Source organism: Chionomys nivalis, chromosome 9 (assembly GCF_950005125.1).
Source record: "Chionomys nivalis chromosome 9, mChiNiv1.1, whole genome shotgun sequence".
Taxonomy (NCBI): Eukaryota; Metazoa; Chordata; class Mammalia; order Rodentia; family Cricetidae; genus Chionomys; species Chionomys nivalis.
This window is the reverse complement of record NC_080094.1, coordinates 7,803,988-7,828,198: the sequence shown is the minus strand read 5'-3', so window position 1 is coordinate 7,828,198 and position 24,211 is coordinate 7,803,988. Positions and strand designations below refer to the sequence as shown.

Below are 24,211 nucleotides of genomic sequence, written 5' to 3'. Positions count from 1 at the left end.
ACCATGGATGAGACCTTTGGAGTTGGAGCTCAGTTGGTTGTCACCAGCTATCAAGATTTCACATTCTCGGGGTGATCCAGTTCAGGGCATCTGCAGAACTGGAAATAGGCCACTTAATGGTTTTCTAGCCAAGTATCTACCAATCTGTCCAAGCATGAAATGCAAGTTCTGTCCCAGTAGGAAACCATCTTGGAAGGTGAGATGCTATCATCTGGCTCCAGCACAGGCAGACTGGGTTGCTGGAGCTTGGGCAGAGCTCTCTGAGCTGGCATATACAGGCCAGTTTTTGTTTAATCCACCAAGTGTTGGCTCAGATAACGCTGATTTTTACTAGCCTCGTCACCAGTGTTTAGACTGGAGAAATTCACAAGAAACAGAGATCACTATGTTTTACGAAGTCAGAATGTCTGATGGACACTGGGTCTGTCAGAGCTAAGACTTAAGGGTATCTTTAACTGCCATTGAAATGGTGAGCAATCTTCAGTCTTTCACTGTTATTATTTATTGTTGCTTCAATAACCTGGATCTTTTGCTCTTATAAGCAGCATGTATGATCCCTCATTCAAATTTACAACCCCTTGTTTAAAGGGAATAATTCATATCTTTTTAGTCCTTTGTGGGGTTTTTTTGCAGCTTGTTCATTTTCTTAATATCTTTTTTGCATTGAAGATTGTGGTTATTAATTTACTAGCACAGGCTTGTTCTTTCTGGGAAGTGTCAGACTTATCAAGATTTACGCGAGACAATAAGAAGTGTGTGCGTGCATATGTGCCTGTGGTGTGTGTGTGTGTGTGTGTGTGTGAATAGTAGCTTCATCACTGACAGCAGTTATCTGGGTGCTCTTTTTTGAGAGAAGAAAAAACCAGGACTTTTGTAGTCTTCAACTCACAATACAAAACAGTATGATAGTCTTCTAAAGGTCCTGTTAGGTCTGATCAAATGATAGCCACAGAAATTGAGTTCTAAATGGAAGCACTTTTGAGAATTGCCTCCATCAAGAAAAGGGTTGGGAGCAGGGTTGGAGAGGTGGCTCAGTGGTTAAGAGCACTTGTTCTTTCAGGGGACTTGAGGTCAAGTCCTGCATCCATACAGTGGTTTATAGCCATCTATACTCTAGTTCCAAGGGACCTGATACCATCTTCTGACCTACATAGGCATCAGGACAGCACACACGGTGCACAGACATACATGCAAGCAAAGCATTCACACACATAAATCTTTAAAAATGTATTTAAAGATAACAGGGTAGGCTGAGGAGATGGCTCGGTGGATGAAGCACTTGTCACGTAAGCTTGAGGACCACACTGCAGATGGTCAGGAACCATGGAAAAGCCAGATGGGCATGGTGGCCTGCCTGTGACCCCAGTACACAGGAGGTAGAGGACAGCATCCTTGGAGCATGCTGGCTAGCTGGACTAGACAGAGTTGTCAAGTTCCAAGTTCCCTGGAAGACTCTGTCTCAATATACGAGGTGGTCATGAAAGCCACTCAGTATCAACTACATGCTTCCATATGCAAGTGCACATACATATACATTTGCCCACACACATGACAACATGTATGTACATATGAAAAAAAATATAATGCTTGGCCAAGTAGTGAATAGGCCCCAGATGAAAATGAAGGTCCTTGTTAATGAGGAGATTTTCATGGGCAGCTTCTGAGCACCAAATCCAGCCTGGGGCCCTGTACCTTGTGTGTGCACAAAGTTGACCCCAGTCAAAGTGCTGCCTATACAATAAAGTGCACAAAAAGAGGATGTAGCTGGACAAACTGGGATGTGCAGTTACTCCAAACTGTGGGTTCTCTTTGAGCACCTGATTTATTTACTAGGGGACACTTTGCAATAACTGGAGATCAATTTTGATTGTCAGTACTTGCGATTCAAAGCATAGCCTGCGGAGAGCGTGCCTGGTTTGCTGTTGATATTTTCCAATGCACACAGAGAGAAGAACCTGGTTCCCAGTGCCCAAGATTGTCTCCCCTGAAGATGGAACTTCAGGTGCTGTGAGCCACGTCTTGGATCTTCCCCAAAGATGTACCCACTTTTAACAACTGTGGAGTCCTTCCAGTCTTCATAGATGCCTTCTGTTAAAAACACTGGCCAATGCACAAATCCACAAACCTCTGATTGTCAAGGACAAGGTCCCATTTCTCTTTAAGGAACTTGGTGTATGCCCACAAGACTCAGTGTTTTGTTGGATGGGCAAAATATTACGTTAGAAACAGAAAAAAAAGAAGAAAGGAAGGAAGAAGAATAAACAACCTCCCTAAATAAAGCTAGATACCAAATTTATTTCCTCCCAAATGCCCCTGAAAGTGTGAGGCTCCAGGCAGGTCTGCTTTAAAAGGCATGGGATGCTCAGTCCCTAATGATGCCTCCTCCAAAGGGCAGGTGGGGAAAGTTTGTTTCTTCAGTCAGCAGGCAAACAGTTTCCCGAAACAAAGGGAGCAATGGCTGTGTTTTATGCATGCGGTTGAGGACTCATATGTCTCTGAATAAATTGATGTGAATCACTTTCATTTCCCATGAAAATAACCATTGGAGTGCATCTGGTGCGTGGCAGAGAGCGCCACTTGGCAATTTGGCCCAAAATGGATGATTTCACAAGCAGTCTGCTTGTCAGAGCTGGAAGCCACAATGGAGGCTTTGTCTCAGTCAGCTTCCTCCTTACCAGGTCATGTGTCCTGGGCAAGGTTTATCTAAAACCAACCTTCTTTCTTTCCTTCCTTGCTTGCTTGCTTGCTTGCTTGCTTCCTTCCTTCCTCCTTCCCTCACTACCTCCCTTACTCCCCCTCCCTTCTTTCCTCCCTCTTTTCTCCCTCCCTTCCTTCTTTTCTTCCTTCCTTTCTCTCCCTCCCTTCTTCCCTCCCTCTTCCCTCCCTCCTTTCCATCCTCATCTTCTCTCCCTTCCCTTCCCTCCTTTCTTTTTTTTCTCTTTCCATCTTTTCTTTTCTGTGCCTTTGTGGGCATATATATCCACAGGCCTGGGCGGATGTGTAAGCATATGTGTGGAGGCAGATGTCAGTCTTGAATACCCTTCCTCATGCACTGGCCACCTTGGTTATTTTTGTTGTTTTGTTCAGGTGGGGTCTCTTCATTGGCCTGGGATCTGCCTGCTCCTTCCTCTCCGGCACTGAGATTAAAGGCATGCCCCATCATGCTATTTTCTTCCATGGCTTTCTTTTTCAGTTAAGTTCTGGGATCAAGCTCATCTGCCTGCATGTGAGTCCATGCTTTAAAGGCCGATGTCTCTCCAGCCCTCTCCAATCCCCCACCTTTGCCTCCCGTCCCCTCCCCTCCTTCCCTTCCCTTCCCTCCTTCCAAACATTGTATTTTCTAGACAGGTCAATAAGGGCTTATGACATCTTTGGAGCCTCTTGAGGATAAGAACATCCCTTGTTTTCATTTCAGGTGCCACAAGAGGAGGCGCGAAGGCATCTCCTCTGGTGGTTTCCACTAAGCTTGGCCAGAGGTGTAATCAGGATTCAGTACTCTGTGAGGTGAGCGTGATCCCATTAGGAGCCAATAAGAGCCTGTGTTTGCTGATAGAGAGTTTCAGGCTGGAAGCAGGTTCCCTAGGCAATGAGGCGCATGAGTCTGGACAGTCTTCACGGCTCGTTCCTAAGACAGCAGGAATAGCCCGATCTCTCAGCAGCTGACACTGCTGGCCAGTTGCCACTTCTCTAAGCTTTGAAAATGGAATTCAGATTCCTGCTGTGCAATCATCTTTTAGAGTCTTCATGATGTCCTCAGGATAGTGTATGTGTGTGCAATGTGTGTGTGCATGTAGTGTGTGTGTGTGCAGTGCGTGTGCACTGTGTGTATGTAGTATGTGTGTGCAGTTTGTGTGTAGTAGGTGTGCAGTATGTGTGTAGTGTGTGTGTCTACAGCAGGAAACCTCAGGTGACATCCTCAGTAAGTCCACCCACCTCCTTTGAGATAGGGCCTCTCATCAGCCTGGCGCTCACTGGGCAAGACTAGTTGGTCAGTGATAATCCTATCATCTTCCCTTGAGCACTATGAGCCACCACAGCCCACAGTCTGCATGGATTCTGCGGATCCAACACTGTCTCCATGCACTTGAGATACGTACTTTACTGACAGAGGCATCTCCTCGGTCCAGTTTCAGGATCTATGAAAGATGGACAAGATCGTGGGATAAACTGTAGCTCTGGCATCGGGGACCATCTCTTCAATCCTGACTGTTCCTTTATCTACCCATTGTGATATCTTCAAATAAGTTATTCCCTTGTACTTGCCTCCCCCTCTGTAAAGTAGGTGATGTGCTTTGATGTGAAATGTCCCCAAAGGCTCACATGTTTGACTGTTTGGTCCCAGCTGAGGACCCTGTTTGGTCAGTTGTGAAACCTTTAAGGGGTGGAGCCTGTACAGTGAAGGCAATCTCACTGAGTCTCTGAAGGTAATAACTCAGTCTTCTTCTCAGTTTTATTCTCCGCTCTCTGATCCACTCAGCATGTGAGGTGGTCTACCATCTGTTTTTCCTGCCCTGGACTGAGTTACTTCTGTCACCATGCCTCTGTGCTGTGATAAATAGACTCACCGAGACTGTCACAATGGCGAGAAATGCAAAGGGTACAGAGCAACATCAGTATGTACCTGGTTAGGTGCGATGGTTTTCTGAGTAGTGCTATCCAAGTCCTAGTAAATAAAAAAACACCCTAAGCTGTCCATATTGAATAGTAGCACCCTACTATCCTATCCCTTCATCTGGGGGGGGGGATGTAGCTAGTGAGTAGAATGCTTGCTCAGCATATAGGAGCCCTGTGCTCAAGTCCCAGCACCACCTAAGATTGGGCATGCTGGGAAAGCAAACGATAGAATATTTCTCTCAAGATTACTGAAGCGTTCACATTTGGTCATTTCCTTCATCAAGCACTCAGCATCCACTTCCTTTATATTAAGTGTCTACTATGTGCCTGGAATCACGAAGGCACTAGGTTTAAAAGCATGCCCAAGAGACCTTTGCTCTCTGGAAGGAGAGTGCTGCTCCAAAGGGAACATGCTGTCCTTTGTAGAGAAAGCAGTGCCTGTCATTGTGGAAATAGACCATGGCATGGCCGAGATGGGCTTGCAGCTGCCTGTCATGCGCAGAGGAGCAGAGAAATGGTCTTTTATTGAAAGTCAGGCTTCCAGCCCCAGTGCAGTGCCTGCCTGGAAGAGAAATGCGTGGCTCTCAGAGTGCAGAATCCATGCATATGCATAGAGCTGGGGCTGGGGGAGGGAGCAGTGGGCAAAACACTGGGCCGGACAGCTTGATTGGCCAGAGTGGTAATTAGAGCCAGGGCAAGCAGTTCCAGCTGGTTCTTTGCTGCAAGTCTGCACGCGTTCTCCCTCTCTCCATTTTCTCAAACATTCTCAGAGTGAGGGGCTGGTTTTTAAATCCCATTTAATGTATTTTACATAAACACATGCATGTAAAATTAACTAATTGCAAAATTATGATCGTATGCACGCTCAGTCCTGCATTTTCTTTCTTCCTGTTATTTGCGTGGGTCTCATTTTCCACACTCTTCCTTGATTAGAAACTTCTGAATCTTGTTAAGGAACACACATATATTCAGGCTTGATGGCACAGGATTGTAGTTCCAGCTTCTTGGGAGCGTGGGGCAAATGTGCTCTCAAGAAGATTGTCTCAACATGAAGAGCTGAACGGGAGCTGCAGAGAGCTTGGGCTTCATGCTTTAATACACTTTCCAGGGCTGAAAGAGCACAGGAAGACACAAGATTCCGTCTGTGCACACATCATTGAGTAGGCGGCAAAGTGCCAACTTGGGCACAGTTTCCTACTTGGTTAAATACAGTGATGCGTGCCAGTGTTTGCTAGCATACTGACCGCCAGTGTTCATGATGTTTTGTGTGCTTAGGGAATCAAGAGCAGGTTGGGTGTTCTCTCATTGCAAAGCGCTAGGTCCTTTCCTGCTAATGCCCCTTAGCACCTAAGCCAGCAGAGGGAGGAGAGAGCACCAAAGAGTCAGTATGCTGATCTCTGTGCCTCTCGCTATCTCTCCACTGACCCCCATTCTCAACCACCATGTGGTTGGCACACAAAGATCACGGAAAGATTGTTTAGCATTATCTGCGTCTCCTGGGTTTCAGAATTGCTTGCTGTCGCTTAGGCCAGCAGTTAACATCTGTATTTATTGAATGACCCTGCCTCTTCAGGGGGAAGAACCTGGAAGAAAGCAGTAAGGGTATTTATCTCAGTCCACAATGCCAGACCCAGCTCTATGAGATGCATTAAATGAGAGCCTACGGCATGCGTGAGTGAGAATCCGCTAGGGAACTGGACGAGCATCAGAAATGCAGGTTCGTCGGCTATGCTACAAGAGCACACACTTGGTTTCCAGTGCCTGTTAAAGAAAACCCCTTGTGTAAGACTCTTGGTCTTATTTGAGGTTGGCCATTTGGTCTGGATTCTAGAGAAGTAAACTGATATTTAAGATCCAGTTCCAAACCCAGAGATAAGTGAGGCTCCCCTACCAGATTGGGCTTGAGAATATGTTTGGATTCCTTGAGAACCCGGTTGTAGCAGCTTTTGAGCTTTTGGTTTTATTTGCTAGTGTCCTGTGGAGGAAGTGGATGGCAGGGATGGAAATGGCATGGGTGGGGAGGTTGTCACACTGCCATGCTATGCGGGATGCAAAGGCATCTTGTCCTCTGAAGCCCTTTCTTGGGAGCAGGACCACCCACCTCACCTTCTTGTTCCTGGGAGAGAGACAGTCCCCACCGGGCCCTCAGTGTGTTATTCAGGGTTATCAAGTCCTTTCAGCCAGGGAACCGTATGGCGTACATGTGGGCAAGGGCAGGATTTATTCCAAGATACATTCATTTCAGTTCAGACAGGCGTAAAATATGGATGGTGCTGAAGAACGCACCCCTCCAGTTTATCTCCTTGCATCTCTCCCATATGAGACTGTCTGAGTACCTGCAGGGGATACACTCAAAGATTCTAAGACCCCCCTGAGAGATGTCTGATGCCATTGCCAGGGACTAACTCTCTATCTATCTATCTATCTATCTATCTATCTATCTATCTATCTATCTATCTATGCATATACATATATATTTATATATACACACACATATATATATGTATATATACAATATGTATATGTACATGTGTGTATGGATAGATAGATAAGTAGATGATAGATAGATAGATAGATAGATAGATAGACAGATAGACAGATAGATAGAAAGATATATTGCCGTTATGAACACACATTTAGCATTTAGGAAGCACAGACTATGGCTATATGGTATTTAAATTCGTTCTGGTGACAAACTGTCAGTTGTAGCCTAGGTAGTAATTTGCTATTCCTTACCTTCAAATTCATTTTCTGTAATTTCCTGAAGACTCACCTCTTTTCTTGTTGGTGATTATAGATTTGTCTATTACACAGTAACCTGAAGGTGAGCTCTTTAAGAACAAAAGTGAAATCACCAACTCATTGCTTTTGTGATATAGCGGCAACATTTAAAAGTAATTTTTGAGTCAGCTGAAAACCATTTTAATGTACTGATTAAAATTAAAGTTTAAACCTGTTTGAAAATCGGTCAGATAGGAACAATCATTTCTATATTGACTATCCGAATGAAAACGGGGGCGGGGGGTGGAATCAGCAAGGAAAGAGGTGCTAGAAAGGAGAGTGGGTCATGTGAAAATCCAGTGTCTCATCTGCGAAGTAAAAATGCTTATACAACAGTGGCTAATTTACTGTGCTAGGTGTGCGCTGTGGTGTAAGCACAGGACACAAGAGTGTTCAAAAGTGATAGGACAAGTCTGTGCTGAATAACATGCCACCTGTCATAACTGCACCTCTTTATCATCTATTTTGTATCACATATGTGCTATGTGCACACATTTTATTTTATTCTTAACCATATGTATGCATGTGTGTCTGTGTGGGGTATGCACAGGCACTTGCAGGTGACCGGGGAGGCCAGAAGAAAGTGTCGGATTCCCTGGAGCTGGACTTACAGGCAATTGTTGGCTGCTCAACATGGGTGCTGGAAAAAGAACTTTATATGTATATGAATGTTTGACTGAATGCATGTTTGTGTGCTGTGTATGCAGTGCCTGGAGAGGCCAGAAGAGGGCAGCATATCCCCTGGGTCTTGAGTCAGACAGTTATGCGTTGCCATGTGGGTGCTGGGAATTGAGCCCAGAACCTCTGGAAGTGCAACCATCTCCTTAGCTCTTATATATTCACCTTTAAAAAAAGAAAGACAATAATAAACCAGCATGTTCACGGGCTTTATTTATCTCTTCTTGTTGTTTGCTTGCAGGTGATTTAAAGTCTGTCTTAGATGTGTTCCTAAACATGACAGAAATAGAGCAATTGTGTGAAAGAGCACAATATATTGCAAGTCTTAGGAACAGGCCATAAAATCACAAATATTGGAATACTTTCCCCTTCTCACTGCCAGGAAAAATAGTTTCCCATCCAAAGACTGAGTTGTCTTTGAGTGTATAAAGACTTTTTGGGGTAGAAATGGAATCCAAGCATGCTGCAATGTCTTAAGTTCACTTCCGTTTCTGCAAATTGTTCTGTAAGTACACCAGAGCTTCAGAAACGCTTTAGTCTATCTGTTCTTTTCTGTTTATGTAGTGTGTGTCTGTCTGTTGCTGTGACTGAATCCTGATCAAAAGTAACTTGGGGGGAAGAAAAGGCTTATTTGGCTTACAGGTTATAATCCATCACTGAGGGAAACTCGGTGCAGGGATCTGCAGACAGTGGTTGAAACAGCAGCCACGAAGGAGCAAGGTTTACCTGTGCACTCCTGGCTCATATTCACCTACTTTTTCTTATACAGTTCAGACCACCTGCCTAGGGATTGGAACACCCACAGTAGGCTGGGCCCTGCTATGTCAATTGGAAAAATTCTATACAGGCTAATTTGATGGAGGCAATTACTCAGCTGAGGTTCCCTGTCCCTGGATGCGTCAGTTTGACAACAGAACTAACCAGGGCAGGGGATGTGGAGTTAGAGGGAGAAATGGGAGAGAATCTCATTGTGTCCTGGATAGGAAAATGCATGGAAAAGAGACGCCAATGGCCAGAACAGGGAGTGCCCAGAGATCTGTTCAGGTAAGTTTGAAAGAAGAAAAGGGGATATCTGAGAGTTGTTCTTCTCTCCCTCCCTACCCCTCCCTTCCTCCCTCCCCTCTCCCTCCCTCTCTCTCTCAGACTTTTGCCATAGTTTATGTTTAAAACATCCTGGAACTTTGTTATAAACCCACATACACACATGATACAGACTCATACATGCACAGCATATGCATTCACACATACATGTATGCACATATACACGTGTACACACAAGCATGCATGCACACACATATGTGCACAAACATAGTGGAGGTTGTAATCAGCATTGCATAGGCCTGGATGAGGATGTAGCTCAGTTGGCAGAGTACTTGTTGAGCATGAAGAAAGCCATGGGCTTGATCTCCAGCACCATATAAACCAGGTGTGGTAGGTAGCACATGCCTGTAATCTTGGCACTTAGGACATAGAGGCAAGAGGACCAGGAGTTCAAGGTCATGCTTAGCCACATAGTGAGTTTGAGGCCACCATCAGCTACATGAGACCCTGTCTTAAAAGAAGAAATGGACAGAGCAAGGGAGGTAAGAAAGAATGAAAAAAGAACAAAAAGAAGAAAAAGAATTATGTAAATTTTGGGGGTTTCTTAGTTGGAAACATGCACAGGTACAGATACGGCTCCTGACTCATTTGAGTCTTCCTGTCGAACAGTATCCAGGTGCCATCCTTCCAGGACCAGGTTGAACAGATGAAAATGTTGACATTAATATTGTTTGCAATGCATTGGTCATTGCCAGAGTCCTGATTGGGTTGGATGGACAATGATAATATTAATATTTTTTGCACATACATTGGTCACTGCCAGAGTCCTGCTTGGGTTCCTTCTGGCTGTAACCAAGGGAAGTCACTTAACATAATAAAGATGATTTCAGGACTTTGAGACAGAAAAAGTCACCAAGGTGATGACACATATTTGTCTCAGAACAAGGTTACAACATGATGTGGACTGACTTGTTTGTTCCCTTGAACTGGCTGTAACAGGCAAGGATTCCGTCTGGCCTTGCTGTTCCTTTGTAAATGGAGGTTTCTCTGTCCAGCCCCATTCTGCAGTCACTTTAAAATAATTACACAGAGGCTTAATATTAATTTCAGACTGTTTGGCTGATAACTCAGACTTATTACTAACTAGCTCTTACAATTAATCCATATTTATTAATCTATGTATTGCCTTGTGGCTAGAGCTTTTACTGGTCTGCTTGCATTTTGCTGGCTCGTGTCTCCTCGACTCTGCCCTTCTTTCTCCCTGTATCTCTATTTGGCTTCCCCACTATCTATATTCTGTCTGACTGTAGGCCAGATCAGTTTTATCATCAACCAGTGAGAGCAGTTGGATAATCCTCCTATTCACAGCGTATAGGAGGATTATCCAACAGCGTTTCAATTCACCAAATACAGCTATACTGCATAAACAGAGGGATTGGGGAGCAGGGCAATATGGGGCAGGATTACAGCTAAGGCCCCTGCCACCGTTCACCTCTGGGTTCAGATTCACAAAAGGCATGGGGACCGAGTTCCTGTGAGTAAGATGGAAGGAAGAATCCAGAGTCCAAAAATGTTGGCGGGTTGTGGAGTTGGGAGGTCAGCTGCCATTACCTTCCAGGTTGTACGGGTGCTGAGTAGTAGCCTGATCATTAGAACATTTTCTCTCCCAAGAGGCTGATAGGATTGTCTTAGTAGAGGAGGGGACCTTGGGAGACAGCCCCTTCTTGACTGCAAGCATTGGGAGGATTCTTAATGGCTTCGCTAAGGCATTATCACTAACCTTTCATAACCTGACCAACAACCACTCAAGTCTCCAGAGATGTATCTAACCCTGGGTCCATGGGCTGCATACAGTAAACATCTGTAAAACCTTATGAGATTGTATTTCTTCAGCTTTTTTTTTTTTTTTGGTGGGGTAACTGCAGATGGCCAGGTCATGTCATGGTGTCAGATGGTGGGACTGTTCTTCTCTTCTGTTGTCTTGTTCTTCGTCTTCTTAGTCTTCTTAGCCGCGAAAGGAGGACGCAAGACACAACAAAACTCACGTGGCACACGAGATTTATTTTGGCGTGCAGGACAGAGGGGGGAAAAAGAGAGCGAACAGGCGGCGTTTCAGCCTTTTAAAGGGTCCCCCCACTGCGTTCGTCAAACACTACGTTCTGCGCCTGCGCAGCCTTTGCGTGGAACGCTAGGGGCTCCTGGGAAATGTAGTTCCCCAGGCGGGCTACGCTCAGGGGCCTTCTGGGGAATAACAGGGACAGTGTCGAGGCTCTTGGTGTCTTTGAGGCTGCTTGATGAGAGGCTAAGCACCAACCCACAGTCTTGTGCTTCTTTAGCAACTTGTGTGGTAGGCACAGCTAATGGATTTGTGACTTTGGTGGCAGCTTCCTTGAGACAGGAACATACCGTATCATCTCTGTATGCACAGCATAGGCGCACACCCCTTAAAGCTAGCTAGTTAGCCACTTTATATTCAGAACTGTTATTGATTCCAGAACATTCCCCGGTCTCCTAAGGAAACTCTGTGTCCTTTGTGCACCAGGCATATCTACTTCCCCCAGGGACTCACCTCTCCTGAGAATTTCATATAAATGAAAATATACAAATATTATATGATTTATATATAAATATGATATGATTTATAGTTGTTTCTCTCATCAAATACAATTATTTGGGGTTCACACATGTGATCATCTGCACTAGGTCTGCTTTTGTTTTTTTTCTTTAATGACAGTCTCATAATTTAAAAGTTTATTTATTTTATTTTATGTGTATGGATGGGTGCTTTCCCTGCCTATATATTCAAAAGGGCACCATATTCCACAGTACTGGAGTTACAGATCGTTATGAGCTGCTATGTGTACTGGGAGCTGAACCTCTACAAGAGCAGCCTGTGCTCTTAACCCCTTAACCAACCCCATCAGCTTCTACTGATATTTTTGTTATTTTGTTTATGGTTTATTGACTGCATGGGACCTGGGACAAGAGATTCGGAAGAAGAGGGAACTCTTCGTGGCAGCTCGGTACCTTTAGTACATTCAAAACCCCATGGGTTGTAAGATTGGTTGGTTGCCTTGAGTAGTTCATATCACTGTCCAGAATCAGGGCTCTCTTCGGCCGGTTTAGAAAGAGCCCTGCATGCTTTCCTGTGGCATGAAGGGATGCTGGGGTGTGGGAGTGCCAAGCTGGTGCATGATTGACTTTATGAAGCTTTGTCTCCCCTGCCCGGCGGGATCTTGTGCTAACTCTGCTCAATAGATGTGCAGAGCTGAAGTCGCCTCTACCAGCCTGCCCTAAATGACTGCACGCATGCTCATAGCACCTCACCTGAATGGCAATATAAAATGGAGCATGAGTGTGGTGTCCCCACCCCAGCCAGTGACAGCCCTTTTCATTTAACCTGAACCCAGTGCCTCATGAGTTCAGTGTTCAGGAACACTACCCTCTCGCTTGCTGAAGCCTGGGGTTTAGTTTTGAAAACTCTTCCTCGGTACATGCTTCATTCATTTGCACATCTGTTTCTTCTTTCGTCTATCACACAATCATTCAGCCTCTAAAGTCCCCAGCTGGGTGCTACAGACCCTAAAATTAAAGCTATTCTCCCTATTTCCGAAGAATCTTTGGTCTGTGTTAGGCTTCAGACCACTTGAGGTGTGCTAGCGAAAGGATGAAACAACCAGAGTAAGACCAGAATGCTGAGGGAGGTAGGATTGCCTAACCCTGTGGAGGGAAGAGGAGAGCTGGTATCTCTGAGCAGATCCAGGAGAGCACATGGGCATCGGGGAGTCAAGAGATGGAGAGGATCCCTCAGGCTTAAGAGCACATGTGATGGCGTCCAGTCGTGGCTGGACTGAGCGTTGTAGGCAGTGGGGATGGCACGAGATGTGAGTGTAAGCGAGTCGAGAATGCACCCTCTAAGAAGCTGCTCTGTTTGCTTGGAGGCACTTGCTTCTTTGACTGGTTAATTTGGGAGCCTGGGCTAGTTCTTCCAACTTGGATACTTCATGGTTTATTTATCCACTGTATTGACACGGGAGTTAGCGTGGAAGGAGTGCATTTCCTTCTGGCTGTTTTTCATATAGACAGCAGGAAGCATGTGCTAGAAGAGACGGGGCCTAAGTGCATGGCTCAGTTAGGGTATACAGCTCATTCCCTTTCTTACTGTGTCTCCCTTCCCATGGAGCTCAGGTGCACTGGGTAAGTTGGAGAAAGATCCCTCATAGTGCTGAGGCTGGGCAGCTTTACACAGGACTTTTCTCTAAAGAAGGGAAGTCAGTTGTGACTGAGACAAAGCCCTTGATGACTACTTCAGACAATAGTGCTTGACAAATGGGGGATGAGCAAGGAACAGGGCTACCCTGGAGAGAAATGTGCCCACACCAGGCAATCTTGTGTACGTGGACACCCATCCACCGGTGCCTGCCATTGGAAATATTGCTTCTGTCATTATCATCTGGACCTCCTCATGCCAACCGTGTGGCTAGTGTCAAGCTGACACTCTATAATCTCCCGGGAATTGGCCCTCTGGTCATGTCTACTGGAGTGTTAACTTTATTGTATTGAGGTGGAGAGGTCTGCGCACTGTGGGCGACACCATTCCCTGGGCAAGGATCCTGAAGAATATAAAAAGGAGAATGTGAGCCAAGCCACAGCAGCATTCATATCCCTGCTTCCCCACTGTGAATTTGATGTGACCAGCCATGTCAAGTCCTGCCTCCTTGACTTCTCTACACTATTGGTGTATATCTTGCATTATGAGCTAAAGTAAACACTTTCTTCCTTAAGCTGTGTATTTGTATCACGGCAACAAGAAAACTAAGACCTGACATTTCCAAGCAATGTTTTATTCTATGTGTTCTGTAGCCCCTTGTAAACCTGGTACAGCCTTTATGGACTGCCCAAGCTAGGGCTCACTGTACAGCAACTCTGTCTGCACATATGGTTCTGAGTGGCCTTCCTTTAACCTGATGCTTCCACGTTTTTGTGGATGGATGTCTGCCGGGAATGCCATTGTCCCATCCTGGCAGAAATTCTCTTTGTTTTGCAATGCTGGAGGTGATTCCTTACTTTTTAATGTGCAAGTGTTAGAGAGACGGTCAAAAGCAGCCACACGATACAGGAGTGTGGGAGTGTCTTATAAAGGAGAAGGCTCTAATTCTCTCCATCCACCCAAAGGCAACCCTGCACTACGGCTGCTAATTGATATTCCTGTCAGTCATGTACATGGTTACTGACACCCCTGCCTCCGTGAGCTACAATGACTGGCAGAAGCATGGAGGAACAAGGGAGCCTTCCCCTCTCAAACAGTCTCCAAGTGACATCCAGAATCTTCTCTTTAAAAGACCATTCAGTCATTTTACATTGTCCAGCACACAAACCCTTTCTTGTCATTTTTCTCTAAGGTCAGTTTTTAAAAAAATGATCCTTTCATAGAATTGGATATTCTTCTAAAGGGTCAGTGGGGGAATAAGAAGCCAGGCTTTGTGCTGTTCTCTACAAAACATGATACCAGTGTCACTTCATTCTTGTCGTTAAATAAATAAGCTTTCTAAAAATACCGCCAGATTGTGCTGGGCCATCTAAACATATTTGCAATACTGTGGCAAATAATTTGAATGACTGCTATTTCCCAAGGTTTTCTTTTATATTGAAATTTTTATTATATTAAATATAATCTTATGTTAGACAATCAAATCACCAGGGTGTCCTCTCCATTCATCCTTTTCCTTTCTTCATCTCTCAGTTTGCATGCAAATGAGGTTGAATGTCACCAGATGCCACTGGTCAACAGTTGAGTTTTCTTTCTCTTTTCTTTCTGGGGGACTTCTGCTGAGGTCTGAAAAGGCCACAGAAGTTTCATCCAGGCTTAGTGCTCATCCTTCCGATCTTTTGATCTCAGAGTCCATTTTTAGGGAAAACTGCCCCCATGAAGCCCTGTGCTTTCTAATATCATGTGGGGACATATTTTGGTAACTATGCAGTTATGACAGGGACCAGAAATTCAATCCAGCAATGGTAAAGCAACATAAATTAAATTATCTTTGAGTGATTGCTTATATTTTTTGCAAGTTAAGTCTCATCAGCTGCAATGAGTTTTGATCTTCTGGGTGTAAAACTTAATATAATTTGGTTTTATTGAATGTACCGACATTATGTTTGAAGTCACTTAGGCTGAAGGCATACATACAGAGAGTACCTTCATTTTTTAAAAAAATGCAGATAACCATCACTCTCAGCAGCAGGCTGACATCATTGTTACCACCATCAAAATTACCATCACCACCATCTTCATGACCACCATCATATGACCACCGTCTTCATGACCACCATCTTCATGACTAACATATTCATGACCACCATCATATGACCACGGTCTTCATGACCACCATCATATGACCACTGCTCTCATTATCACCATCATCACTGTCTCACTGTCATCACAGTCTTCACTGCCACTATTCATCACCATCATTGTCATTACTGTTGCTGCCACTACCACCATCACCACCATCATCAACTCCATCACCACCACCATCACCACTACCACCATCACCACCACCATCATCATCATTATCACCATCCTCTCTACCTCTTTCCCTATGCTTAGTTTTTCCTAGGCAAGGGTAAGTGTGTGTCCTCTCATCAAATTCTTGTGCAGCTCAGCAGGGCAAGAACTTATGGCCACATGTGACACCCAGTGATCTGCTGTGCTTCTTTCATGGTACAACATAGACACCATTTCCTTTTCTGTTGCTGAATTTTTTTGTTTTCAGGTAAAGCTGTTATCAAGTATCCTATTGTGTCTGTGAGCAACTACTCAGTCCTTGATTGAGAAAAGCTTAATTCACCTCCAGGCTTTGCTGGTCACTGACTGGGCGGTGGTGGCGCACGCCTTTAATCCCAGCACTCAGGAGGCAGAGGCAGGCCAGCCTGGACTAAAAGAGCTAGTTCCAGGACAATCAGGGCTGTAACACAGAGAAACCCTGTCTCAAAAATCCAAAAAGATAGGAAAAAAAAAGCATACACTGGTAAATATCCTAGACAAACCCATGTCTTCATTAGTATTTTCTCTGTTTTAAAGAGCTACACTGGGTTTCCCAGTGCTCAGGCACTGGGGTGTCAGGTTAGAGAAGAGTCACTTGTGCGCTGACATGGGAAAGCTCTGTCGCGGATACCTGACAACAGCACTCAGATGGGACGGTGGGTGAGGATGGCTTCACATCGCGCACCTCTTCTTGTGCATGTGTCTCTAGCTGCTTTTCTCTGAAGTTTCCCTCCTGTGTGGCTGGCCCCCTGCTGTGGCAGAGGCAGAGCGAACTGGGTTTCTCTTAAGATCCTGGACTCTTGTGCTGTGCTGGCCTTTCTGCTTTCTCAGTACCTAGAACAGGGAACAGTTGAGCGAAGGAGCCTTGGACAAGCAAATGGGTTGTTTTTGTTTTCTTACACTGGCAATGGGTTGTCCAACTCAAACCAGCTTGAGTCAAGAAACTGCCTAGGCTCAGGCAAGAGAGCAGTCTGGGGTTGGCCTCTGGGACCCGGTGAGGCTTGTCTAGCCCTTCCTCTCTCTGCATCTGCTCACCCTCACCTCCTTTGTTCCTCCAAGACAGTCTCTGCTTCTCTTCCTCCCTCCCTGAGAAGGTACCTTCCGCCAGCAGCTATTCCTTGCACACCTACTATGTGTCGGGAATTATTCTCCATCCAGAGGATCAAGCAACTAAAATAATTGCCGCAAATCCTTAGCTCACCTCTATTGATTGGTCCATAAAAATTTTAATAGACTAAATTTTAAATTTTATTTTTAAAATTTTATTTTTAAAATTTTAAATTTAAAAGCCCAGGGGACTATGTCATTTTGGCTGCCTGGCTTGGGTGACCCACTAACCCCAGAATGGGTGAGAAGGTCACCTGCTGAGGACTAGATGGGTTGAGCTGAGCGCGAGTGTGGCCCCCAAGGGGAATTCGGTGTTGCCAACAGGATGGAGCGCGGAACTGTGAAGCAGGCAAAGCCAAAGACTGCCCACTACCGTGAATGATCCACTGTGTGTGGACAGCTGGTTCTGTCGCGTGTCTCCCTCACCCTCACTCGAGTCACCTCTCTCTTCTCTTTGATTCAGCTCCAGATGAAGATGAGTGAGCGGGCCGCCTCACTGAACACCGTGGTACCCCTGCCCCGCAGTGCCTACTGGCAGCACATCACGAGGCAGCATAGCACAGGGCAGCTGTACCACCTGCAAGGTAAGCGGGCGGGCGCATCACCTGCAGTGGAGGTGGGGCCGGGAGTCGTGCCGGCTGCTCAGAGGAGGGGCTGTTTACGCTGTTGTCTGTTGTTATGTCACCTCCCAAGTGAGGAGCTCCTCTGAGGCCTCAGGAGGCTGGATGTTTCCTCTTTCTGAATTCCTGATCCTCACAGTTTGCATCTATTACCATGTCCTCACAAATTTGTCTAAAATGTCGATTCTTGGGCTCCTGGCCACAGCAGTCCTGGGACTTGAGGTACCAGAAAGTGGCTCAGCAATCTGTCTATTTAGGGACCCCCATGGAAAGTCTGGCCAAGGGCTAGAGGCCAGGGCCTGGAAGCAGCCCTCTGGGATCAAGACTAATAGGTCATTGTTACTAGGGAATGGCTAGTACAGACTTCCAGGACTTTGCCCAGACATTCTAAAATGGGAGGGGGTGGTACTCCTCCAGCCTACAGTGCTTGAACAAGACCCCAGGTGCTTCTCCTGAGCTCTCTTGGTAGGGACTTTTGCTCCAGGACCCTCGGGCAGAGCAGGGGAGCCAGGCTTCACTTAGATCCCACCCATTCCTCTCAAGAAAGAAATCCTGTGAAGTAAGGCATTGGTCTGCTCACCAGAAGATCACGAGATCTCCCAGTTTAACACTGGATTTAAGACCTTTCTTGTCCCTGAAATTAGCTTGCTCATCTCTGACCGATATTTAAGCCGATTAAGAAACCTGTGTGGGGTATCCTTGCTGCAGGGCTTGGATGGCATGTCAGCCTTTGCCTTGGAAAGATCTCATGCTGGGTTGATCCTCCGTTCCTGGATTCATCTCTGTGTCTGTGACAAATACCCTACTAAGAGAAACATGGGGGCGGGGGTGTCATTGCAGATGATAGTTCCAAGCTGTGGTCTACTTAGGGGAAGTAAAGGCAGGAACTCAAGCAGTTGGTCAGCATAGATCTACAGTCAAGAGCAGAGAGAAGACTCAGTGATCACACTTTGAACTTCATTCTTTAATCATGTAGCTACGTTATTAGTATTGACTGCACTTCTGGGAAGCGCTATGTCCAGAAGGGCAGGCTTGTCGTAGCTGGTTTTGCCTATTGTTTTCTTTGTCTTGCGTAGGGTCACCATCATTACTGAAAGGTAGGATGTGAGAAAACTTGGGAGTCTTCTTTCTTCCTGAGGCGGAGTCTCATGTAGCTCAGGCTAGCTTCAAAGTCCTTGTGTCGTCACGAAGGACCTTGAACTTCTGATGCTTTTGGCTCCCTAGCCTCATTTCTGGGATTGGGATACCCATGCCTGAGGGATGGAACCCAGGGTTTTGTGTATGACGGGCAAGCAGCCTGACAACTGAACCACTTCCCCAGCCCTGTCCAGTCTTCATGACTCCATGTTCTCCATGCTGTGTTCACTACCTGGGACCCGAGTGCCTGGATGAACAGACGGGGGGAGGGGCTGACTGCTCAAATCACACACATTGATGGAGTTCAAGCTGAAGTTTTTTGGCAATCACACAGACCTGGGAAGGATTTATCTAACCGGTTTGGGAAAAATAAGCCTCACTTTCTAAAATTTAGGCCTAGATTGCCCCCTGCTGGTAAGCCTGGGAATAGAGTTTTATTATCAGAGGCTCAGTCTGTTAGTGTTAACTTTGACTTGTGTGCTACACTCAGGGAGGTATACTCAATTTATCTTCTCAGCTCCTCCCACAGTTTCCAGTTTTCCTCTAGGAACAGTCTTCTATGATTAGGAGAATACAAAGCCAACGTGTAAAGGCACCTTTAACATACAGTCTGGGAGAAAGCCATGAAAGAGAAGCAGTCCACAAAATTTTGCTGGCCCGCATATCCGGAGGAGCCTCTCTGCAATGCAACAGATAAAACCATTAATAACAATATTTCACAATGTAGACAGTGACAGCAGTTTCACAATATGAACACTGGCAGAGAGCTCACAATTGTACCCTGCAAAGACAGTTCTGGGGTCAGGCCAGTGAGGCACCTCAGCAGGTAAATACACCTGACTCTGAGTCCAAGGCATCCTGGGACCCACACAATGGAAGAGAGTACTCAGTCCCTCAGATCTCAGCGTGTGTGTAGTGACATGTGCACACACGGCAAACACTCACATGAAGTAAATAAATAAAATGTAAAACAAAGAAGTTACTGCCCGGGAGGCACCTAAGGCGCTTGGATTTTAAACCAACCCCTAGGAAGCTGCTCTTTACTTTTGCTACAAAGAAATTAGTTATGAGAGGGGTCAGTGATGCCTCCGAGCTCAGCTACCCAGTGAGGAGCTGGCGTTCTGGCTTCTTATCCACTACACACTCACTGTCCCAGCTGCCCAGTGAGGAGCTGGCATTTTGGCTTCTTATCCACTACACACTCACTGACCCAGTAGCTGTTTATTGATCACATACTTTATGCTAGCGCCATGCTGGGTGGCAGGGGTGCCCGGGGCCCCTGCCCAGGCGTGTACCTTTCCACAGGCAGCTTGCCATCGAATGAAGAGTCGTAAATGACAACTCAGTAGACACTGGCTTCAAAGCTGGCACACGTGAGTGTAGCAGAGAGTGTGTTTACACCCTCTCTACAGAGCCTTCACACAATGTGAGGCATGGTTATTGGCTATGTGAGGGTCTTGTTTAGATCGGAAGCTGTTGGAGTCCGCAGCATTTACCCCAAGATTTTAAATCCAGAATAGGCAGCCATACGGAGGATTAGGGAGATAAAGAAAAGAACTTCTTCCTAAACAGATCAGCAAAGGCAAAGGTCCCAAGACAGAAATGAGCAGGTTGGGGGGGGGCACACGAAGAGAGGGCGTGAATGATGGGAGCCAGTGGTCAAGATTTGCCGGCACATGGGGAGTTGAGGGTGCTGCGTGCACACAGCTGTGCTGGAATTGACTGCTATTTTAATTCTAATACCACAGAGAAATGGAGCTGGAGAAGCAGCCTGAAGGTGTCACACCGAGCTGCAGGTGTCTGGCTTCTGCTGGTGCCTCTCTCTCATGGCCCCGTGCCCTTTCTATTATTCACATTCGCCATCTCCACCCTTCCTGCATCAAAGCCTTTCTTTACTCCGGGATTTTTCAGAATGCCCCGCCCCCACCAGAACTAATTGGGAGACAGAAAAACAATTTGGAAAAGGAGACACAGGGCGCTGTGGTCACTCCTCAGACAGTAAACCCGATTATGGCGTCGTGGGTGTGTCTCTGTTGGAATCTACCCTAAGCCTTATTTTCATTCTTCTGTCGGGGACCTCCATGGCTGGAGGTGAAGAGAGCGGTCCATCCATCATCCTCATCCTCTCTGTTGTAAAAAATTGAGAATTGGGGACCCACGGCAGTCATTTCTTGCTGAGGATCCCAGGACTGGTAGTGGAACAATGGGCAAGGGACCCGTGTTCTGAGCCCGAGGCAGTGAGAGGAGACCCTGGCCCAGTGTGAGTCAGAGGTCCCCATGCAGAGATCAGAGTGCCCAGTGGGCCTGAGCCCAGCCTGTTCAGGTTCCTATCCATTCCCGGGAGGGTAGATTCTTGGAGCCAGGGCTAGGCTGGGGAATCTGTGTGGTTTTCTGCATATGCATGCCGACCCTCCTACAGACATTGTGTGCGCAGCTAGGAGAGATGCCACAGACTAGGTCCTGCGCCCTAGGGAAAGATGACAAGCCAGGCTTCCAACTCATGTCTTCAGGATTGTGGGGGACCTGAAGTGAGTGAGGTGGGACAAAATACAAGGTGGGACCTTTGTCAAGGTCACATGTGGTAGGAAATTCATCTGACAGCGGTCTGAGGCCACCCCCAGTCAGCCATGCTGTGGCAGGCCAGAGCGTCCTGGGCTTGGGTGTGGTCTCAGGGCCTGGTGCTGCCTTTCCATCATCTTTCATAGGCTGCAGGTGCGCAGGAGGGGGTAGAAAGCTCTCCAGTTTATTTCCTGTCCCTAAGCCAAACCCACATTTCAAGCCCGTTTAGCCACTGGCTTTCTCCTGCCCCATGTGGTTAGCAACAGTCAGTTTTTCTGTAAGCTTCTGGAGTTTAAGGAGTTGCTTGGTAAGGGCCTCACACTTGACTCAAGATGTGGATTTCCCTGGATACCATGTCCAGGCTGTCTGCTCCCTGCAGGAAATTAATACCAAATCATAATAAAGACATGCCGGGATGGTTAGTCATAGAACCTCCTATGGATACTATGCTTCCTTGCAGCATGGGCATCAGAAAGAGACTAGAAAACATCTTTCAATTGCCTGGGAACAGAGAAGGGATTCCTGGTCTCTTAGGAGAGTTTAACATCCACACAACTTTCGAGACCAGCCTGGTCTACAGAGCTAGTTCCAGGACAGGCTCCAAAACCACAGAGAAACCCTGTCTCGAAAAACCAAAAAAAAAAAAAAAAAAAAAACAAAACAAAAAAAAAAACATCCACACAACTACTGTGCGTCGGGGATTGGGTTTGGGTTCAGATTTAAGGCTTGCAAGTGTCCAAACTGTTGTATCTCTTTTGGATAAATATGTGTGTGTGTGTGTATGTGTGTCTTTGTGTGTAGTGTGCCTGCGTGTATGTTTGTGTGTGTGTGTGTGACATTTGCAATGGCGGCATGAATGTGAAGAGGTCAGAGGACAGTTTTGGGGATTTTCTCTGTTGTTCCACCATGTGGATTCTGAAGGTTGAACTCAGATCCTCAGGCTTGGAGGCAGTTGCCCAAGGATCCACTTCACTGGCCCCAGGCCCTTGGTTCTCTTTGGATCTGTTTTAATTTGGGGCTGTGATTCGGGTAACTCGGCAAACTTTTACAGTCACAAAGACCTCGCAGTTCCCTTAATTCTCAGTAGGGCTGGGCGAACAAATGTGTTCCCTTTCATCTTGTAGAAGAGGGAAATCATTTATGTGTGTCATTACCTGTGTTTCTACCCGGGTACAGGGTCCGGGGGGGGGGACAGGGTGTGGGGAAGGGGTGAGGTCTTAAGGACTCAGGCTGGGCTGTTTGTCAGCTGAAAGCCTTGGAGCCGCCTGGCACCGGCAACCTTGTCATCTTGGCTCCGCGGTTCAGAACAATGTGGTTTGGAATGTGTGCATGGAACATCCAGACTTCCTGGGCTTTATTCCTCCCCTCCCCCCCCTTTATGTCCCTCCTTTGTGTGACCACCTGCTTAACCATGTGAATTGCTCCTCTTGTACCACTCGTCACCAGCAGGTGGCAGCAAAGCATCTTGGTTTTCTATAATCAAAGGTGCATGGCTCCCAGGTCCCTTCCAGCCCAGCCTGATGCCTGATTTTCTTTATTAGGCATTACGGGGATTCCTAGGCTCGCTCATTGTGTTCCATTGTGGTTGCTTTGGTGCTGTTGGCATCTAGTTAGTCTTTACTCTCTGCCCTGTATAGCGGAACTGGGGCAATTCTTGTGTTAACTGGAAAAAGCGGCATTTTGACTTGTTCACTTGGCTGATAACTGAACTTGAAGTAGAGAAAGTTTAAAAAGTCTTCTACTTAACAATGACCTAAGGAAAAGCTTGGTATCGTCTCATTTTGAGTCAGGTTTGCAAAAAGCACCTGCATCAAAAGTCCCCCCAGTCTCGGCGATTCTCTCATTCCTGCTGAGAACTATGGCCAGGACGCTGCTGCAGATGGAAATTTAAGCTAACAGACTGCCCGCGGGCGGCTGACTGCAAAGGCCAAATGCAAATGATATGTAAATCACACACACCCTGGTGATGCTTATTTGCATATCACTATAAGCGACCCTCGGAATACCGTCCCCAGGAAAGAATTCTGGTAAACAGAATCAATTGTGTTACTAGCCAATCTGATCACAGGCTTTCTTGAGCCTTAACGGTTTCTTCTTTCCAATTCTTTTTGTAAAAGATGTCACCAGCCCTCTGAAGCTTCATCGGACAGAGACTTTTCCCACCTACCGGTCTGAGCACTGACAGCAACTGCCAAGAGTTGTTAGTACGCCTGTGCTGCGCCAGCCGCAGACCCTGCAGGAGGACACAGAGGGACAGCCCGGGAGAGAGCAGAATGAGGAAAAGCAGCTTCGCGTCCTGCTAATGTGCGTGGCCATGGGAAATGCTACGATACAACATATGTAGATATATATTTTTTCCCCTTCTGTTTTTCTTTTTTTAAAGACACAATCCTAGCCTCGCCAAAACATGCTGGATAATATTGACCCACCCGGTGTTTACAGCTGGACGGAAGGAATCAACGTCACTGCTGCAGACTGATTTTCTATTGTAGACAAGCCCCCCCCCCCCCGCGCATCTCTGAGTCTGTCCTTTTGTGGAGTTGTGCTATTTTCTTTGTAAATGTTTCAGCTGTATGACAGTCGATATTGACAATAAAATGCCTCTTCATCATAGGTTATCTCTTTACACACTATCCCTCAGTGACTAAGGCTGTGTCTGGCTCTGGTGTACCCACGAACTCCTATTTGGCTATATTTCCAATGAGTTAAATCAGTATTTTCACTGATTCTTCTTGCTAACGAGTCCTTTCGAAAGACCCTTTAATATCCTTCCTAAGACGACAGTCCCTCATAACCCTTAATGCCCCCTCTCCACTCAAAAGCCTTTCTTTGGAATAGAATGTTGGTTTAAGGCATTTTAAAATAAGCAACCGTTGCTATGCATGTGGTCCTTGGGTTCTGGTGATAACTTCTCTGTCCTTGGTGTTTCTGGAGGGTGGGTGCACTGGGGACAGAGGTCTGCGTTGTGTTTGATGCAGGTGGGCACAGCTGTTCGCTCATTCATTAAGCTGGTCTAGAATCTACTAGTTCCCAGGGCTGTGTGGACTCTGGGGATGTGAGCACCAGGACTCAGGCTCTGTTGTCAAGAACTTTACTTCCAGAGGAGGGCAACAAGGAAACAAAGATGCAA

At 46.3% G+C, this 24,211-nt stretch overlaps 1 protein-coding gene across 2 annotated transcripts in view; it reads left to right on the top strand.

Annotated features, from left to right (window-relative positions):
* The window catches only part of Dok5 (docking protein 5), a 135,088-nt gene extending 111,387 nt beyond the window's left edge, over nucleotides 1-23,701 (top strand). For both annotated transcript variants that reach the window (XM_057781091.1, XM_057781092.1), the window contains 2 exons: nucleotides 17,229-17,349; nucleotides 23,199-23,701. In XM_057781091.1, the coding sequence (XP_057637074.1) occupies nucleotides 17,229-17,349; nucleotides 23,199-23,263 (186 nt within the window). In that variant the 3' untranslated portion in view covers nucleotides 23,264-23,701. The remainder of the gene's footprint in view (nucleotides 1-17,228; nucleotides 17,350-23,198) is intronic.
* Nucleotides 23,702-24,211: the final 510 nt, after the last annotated feature.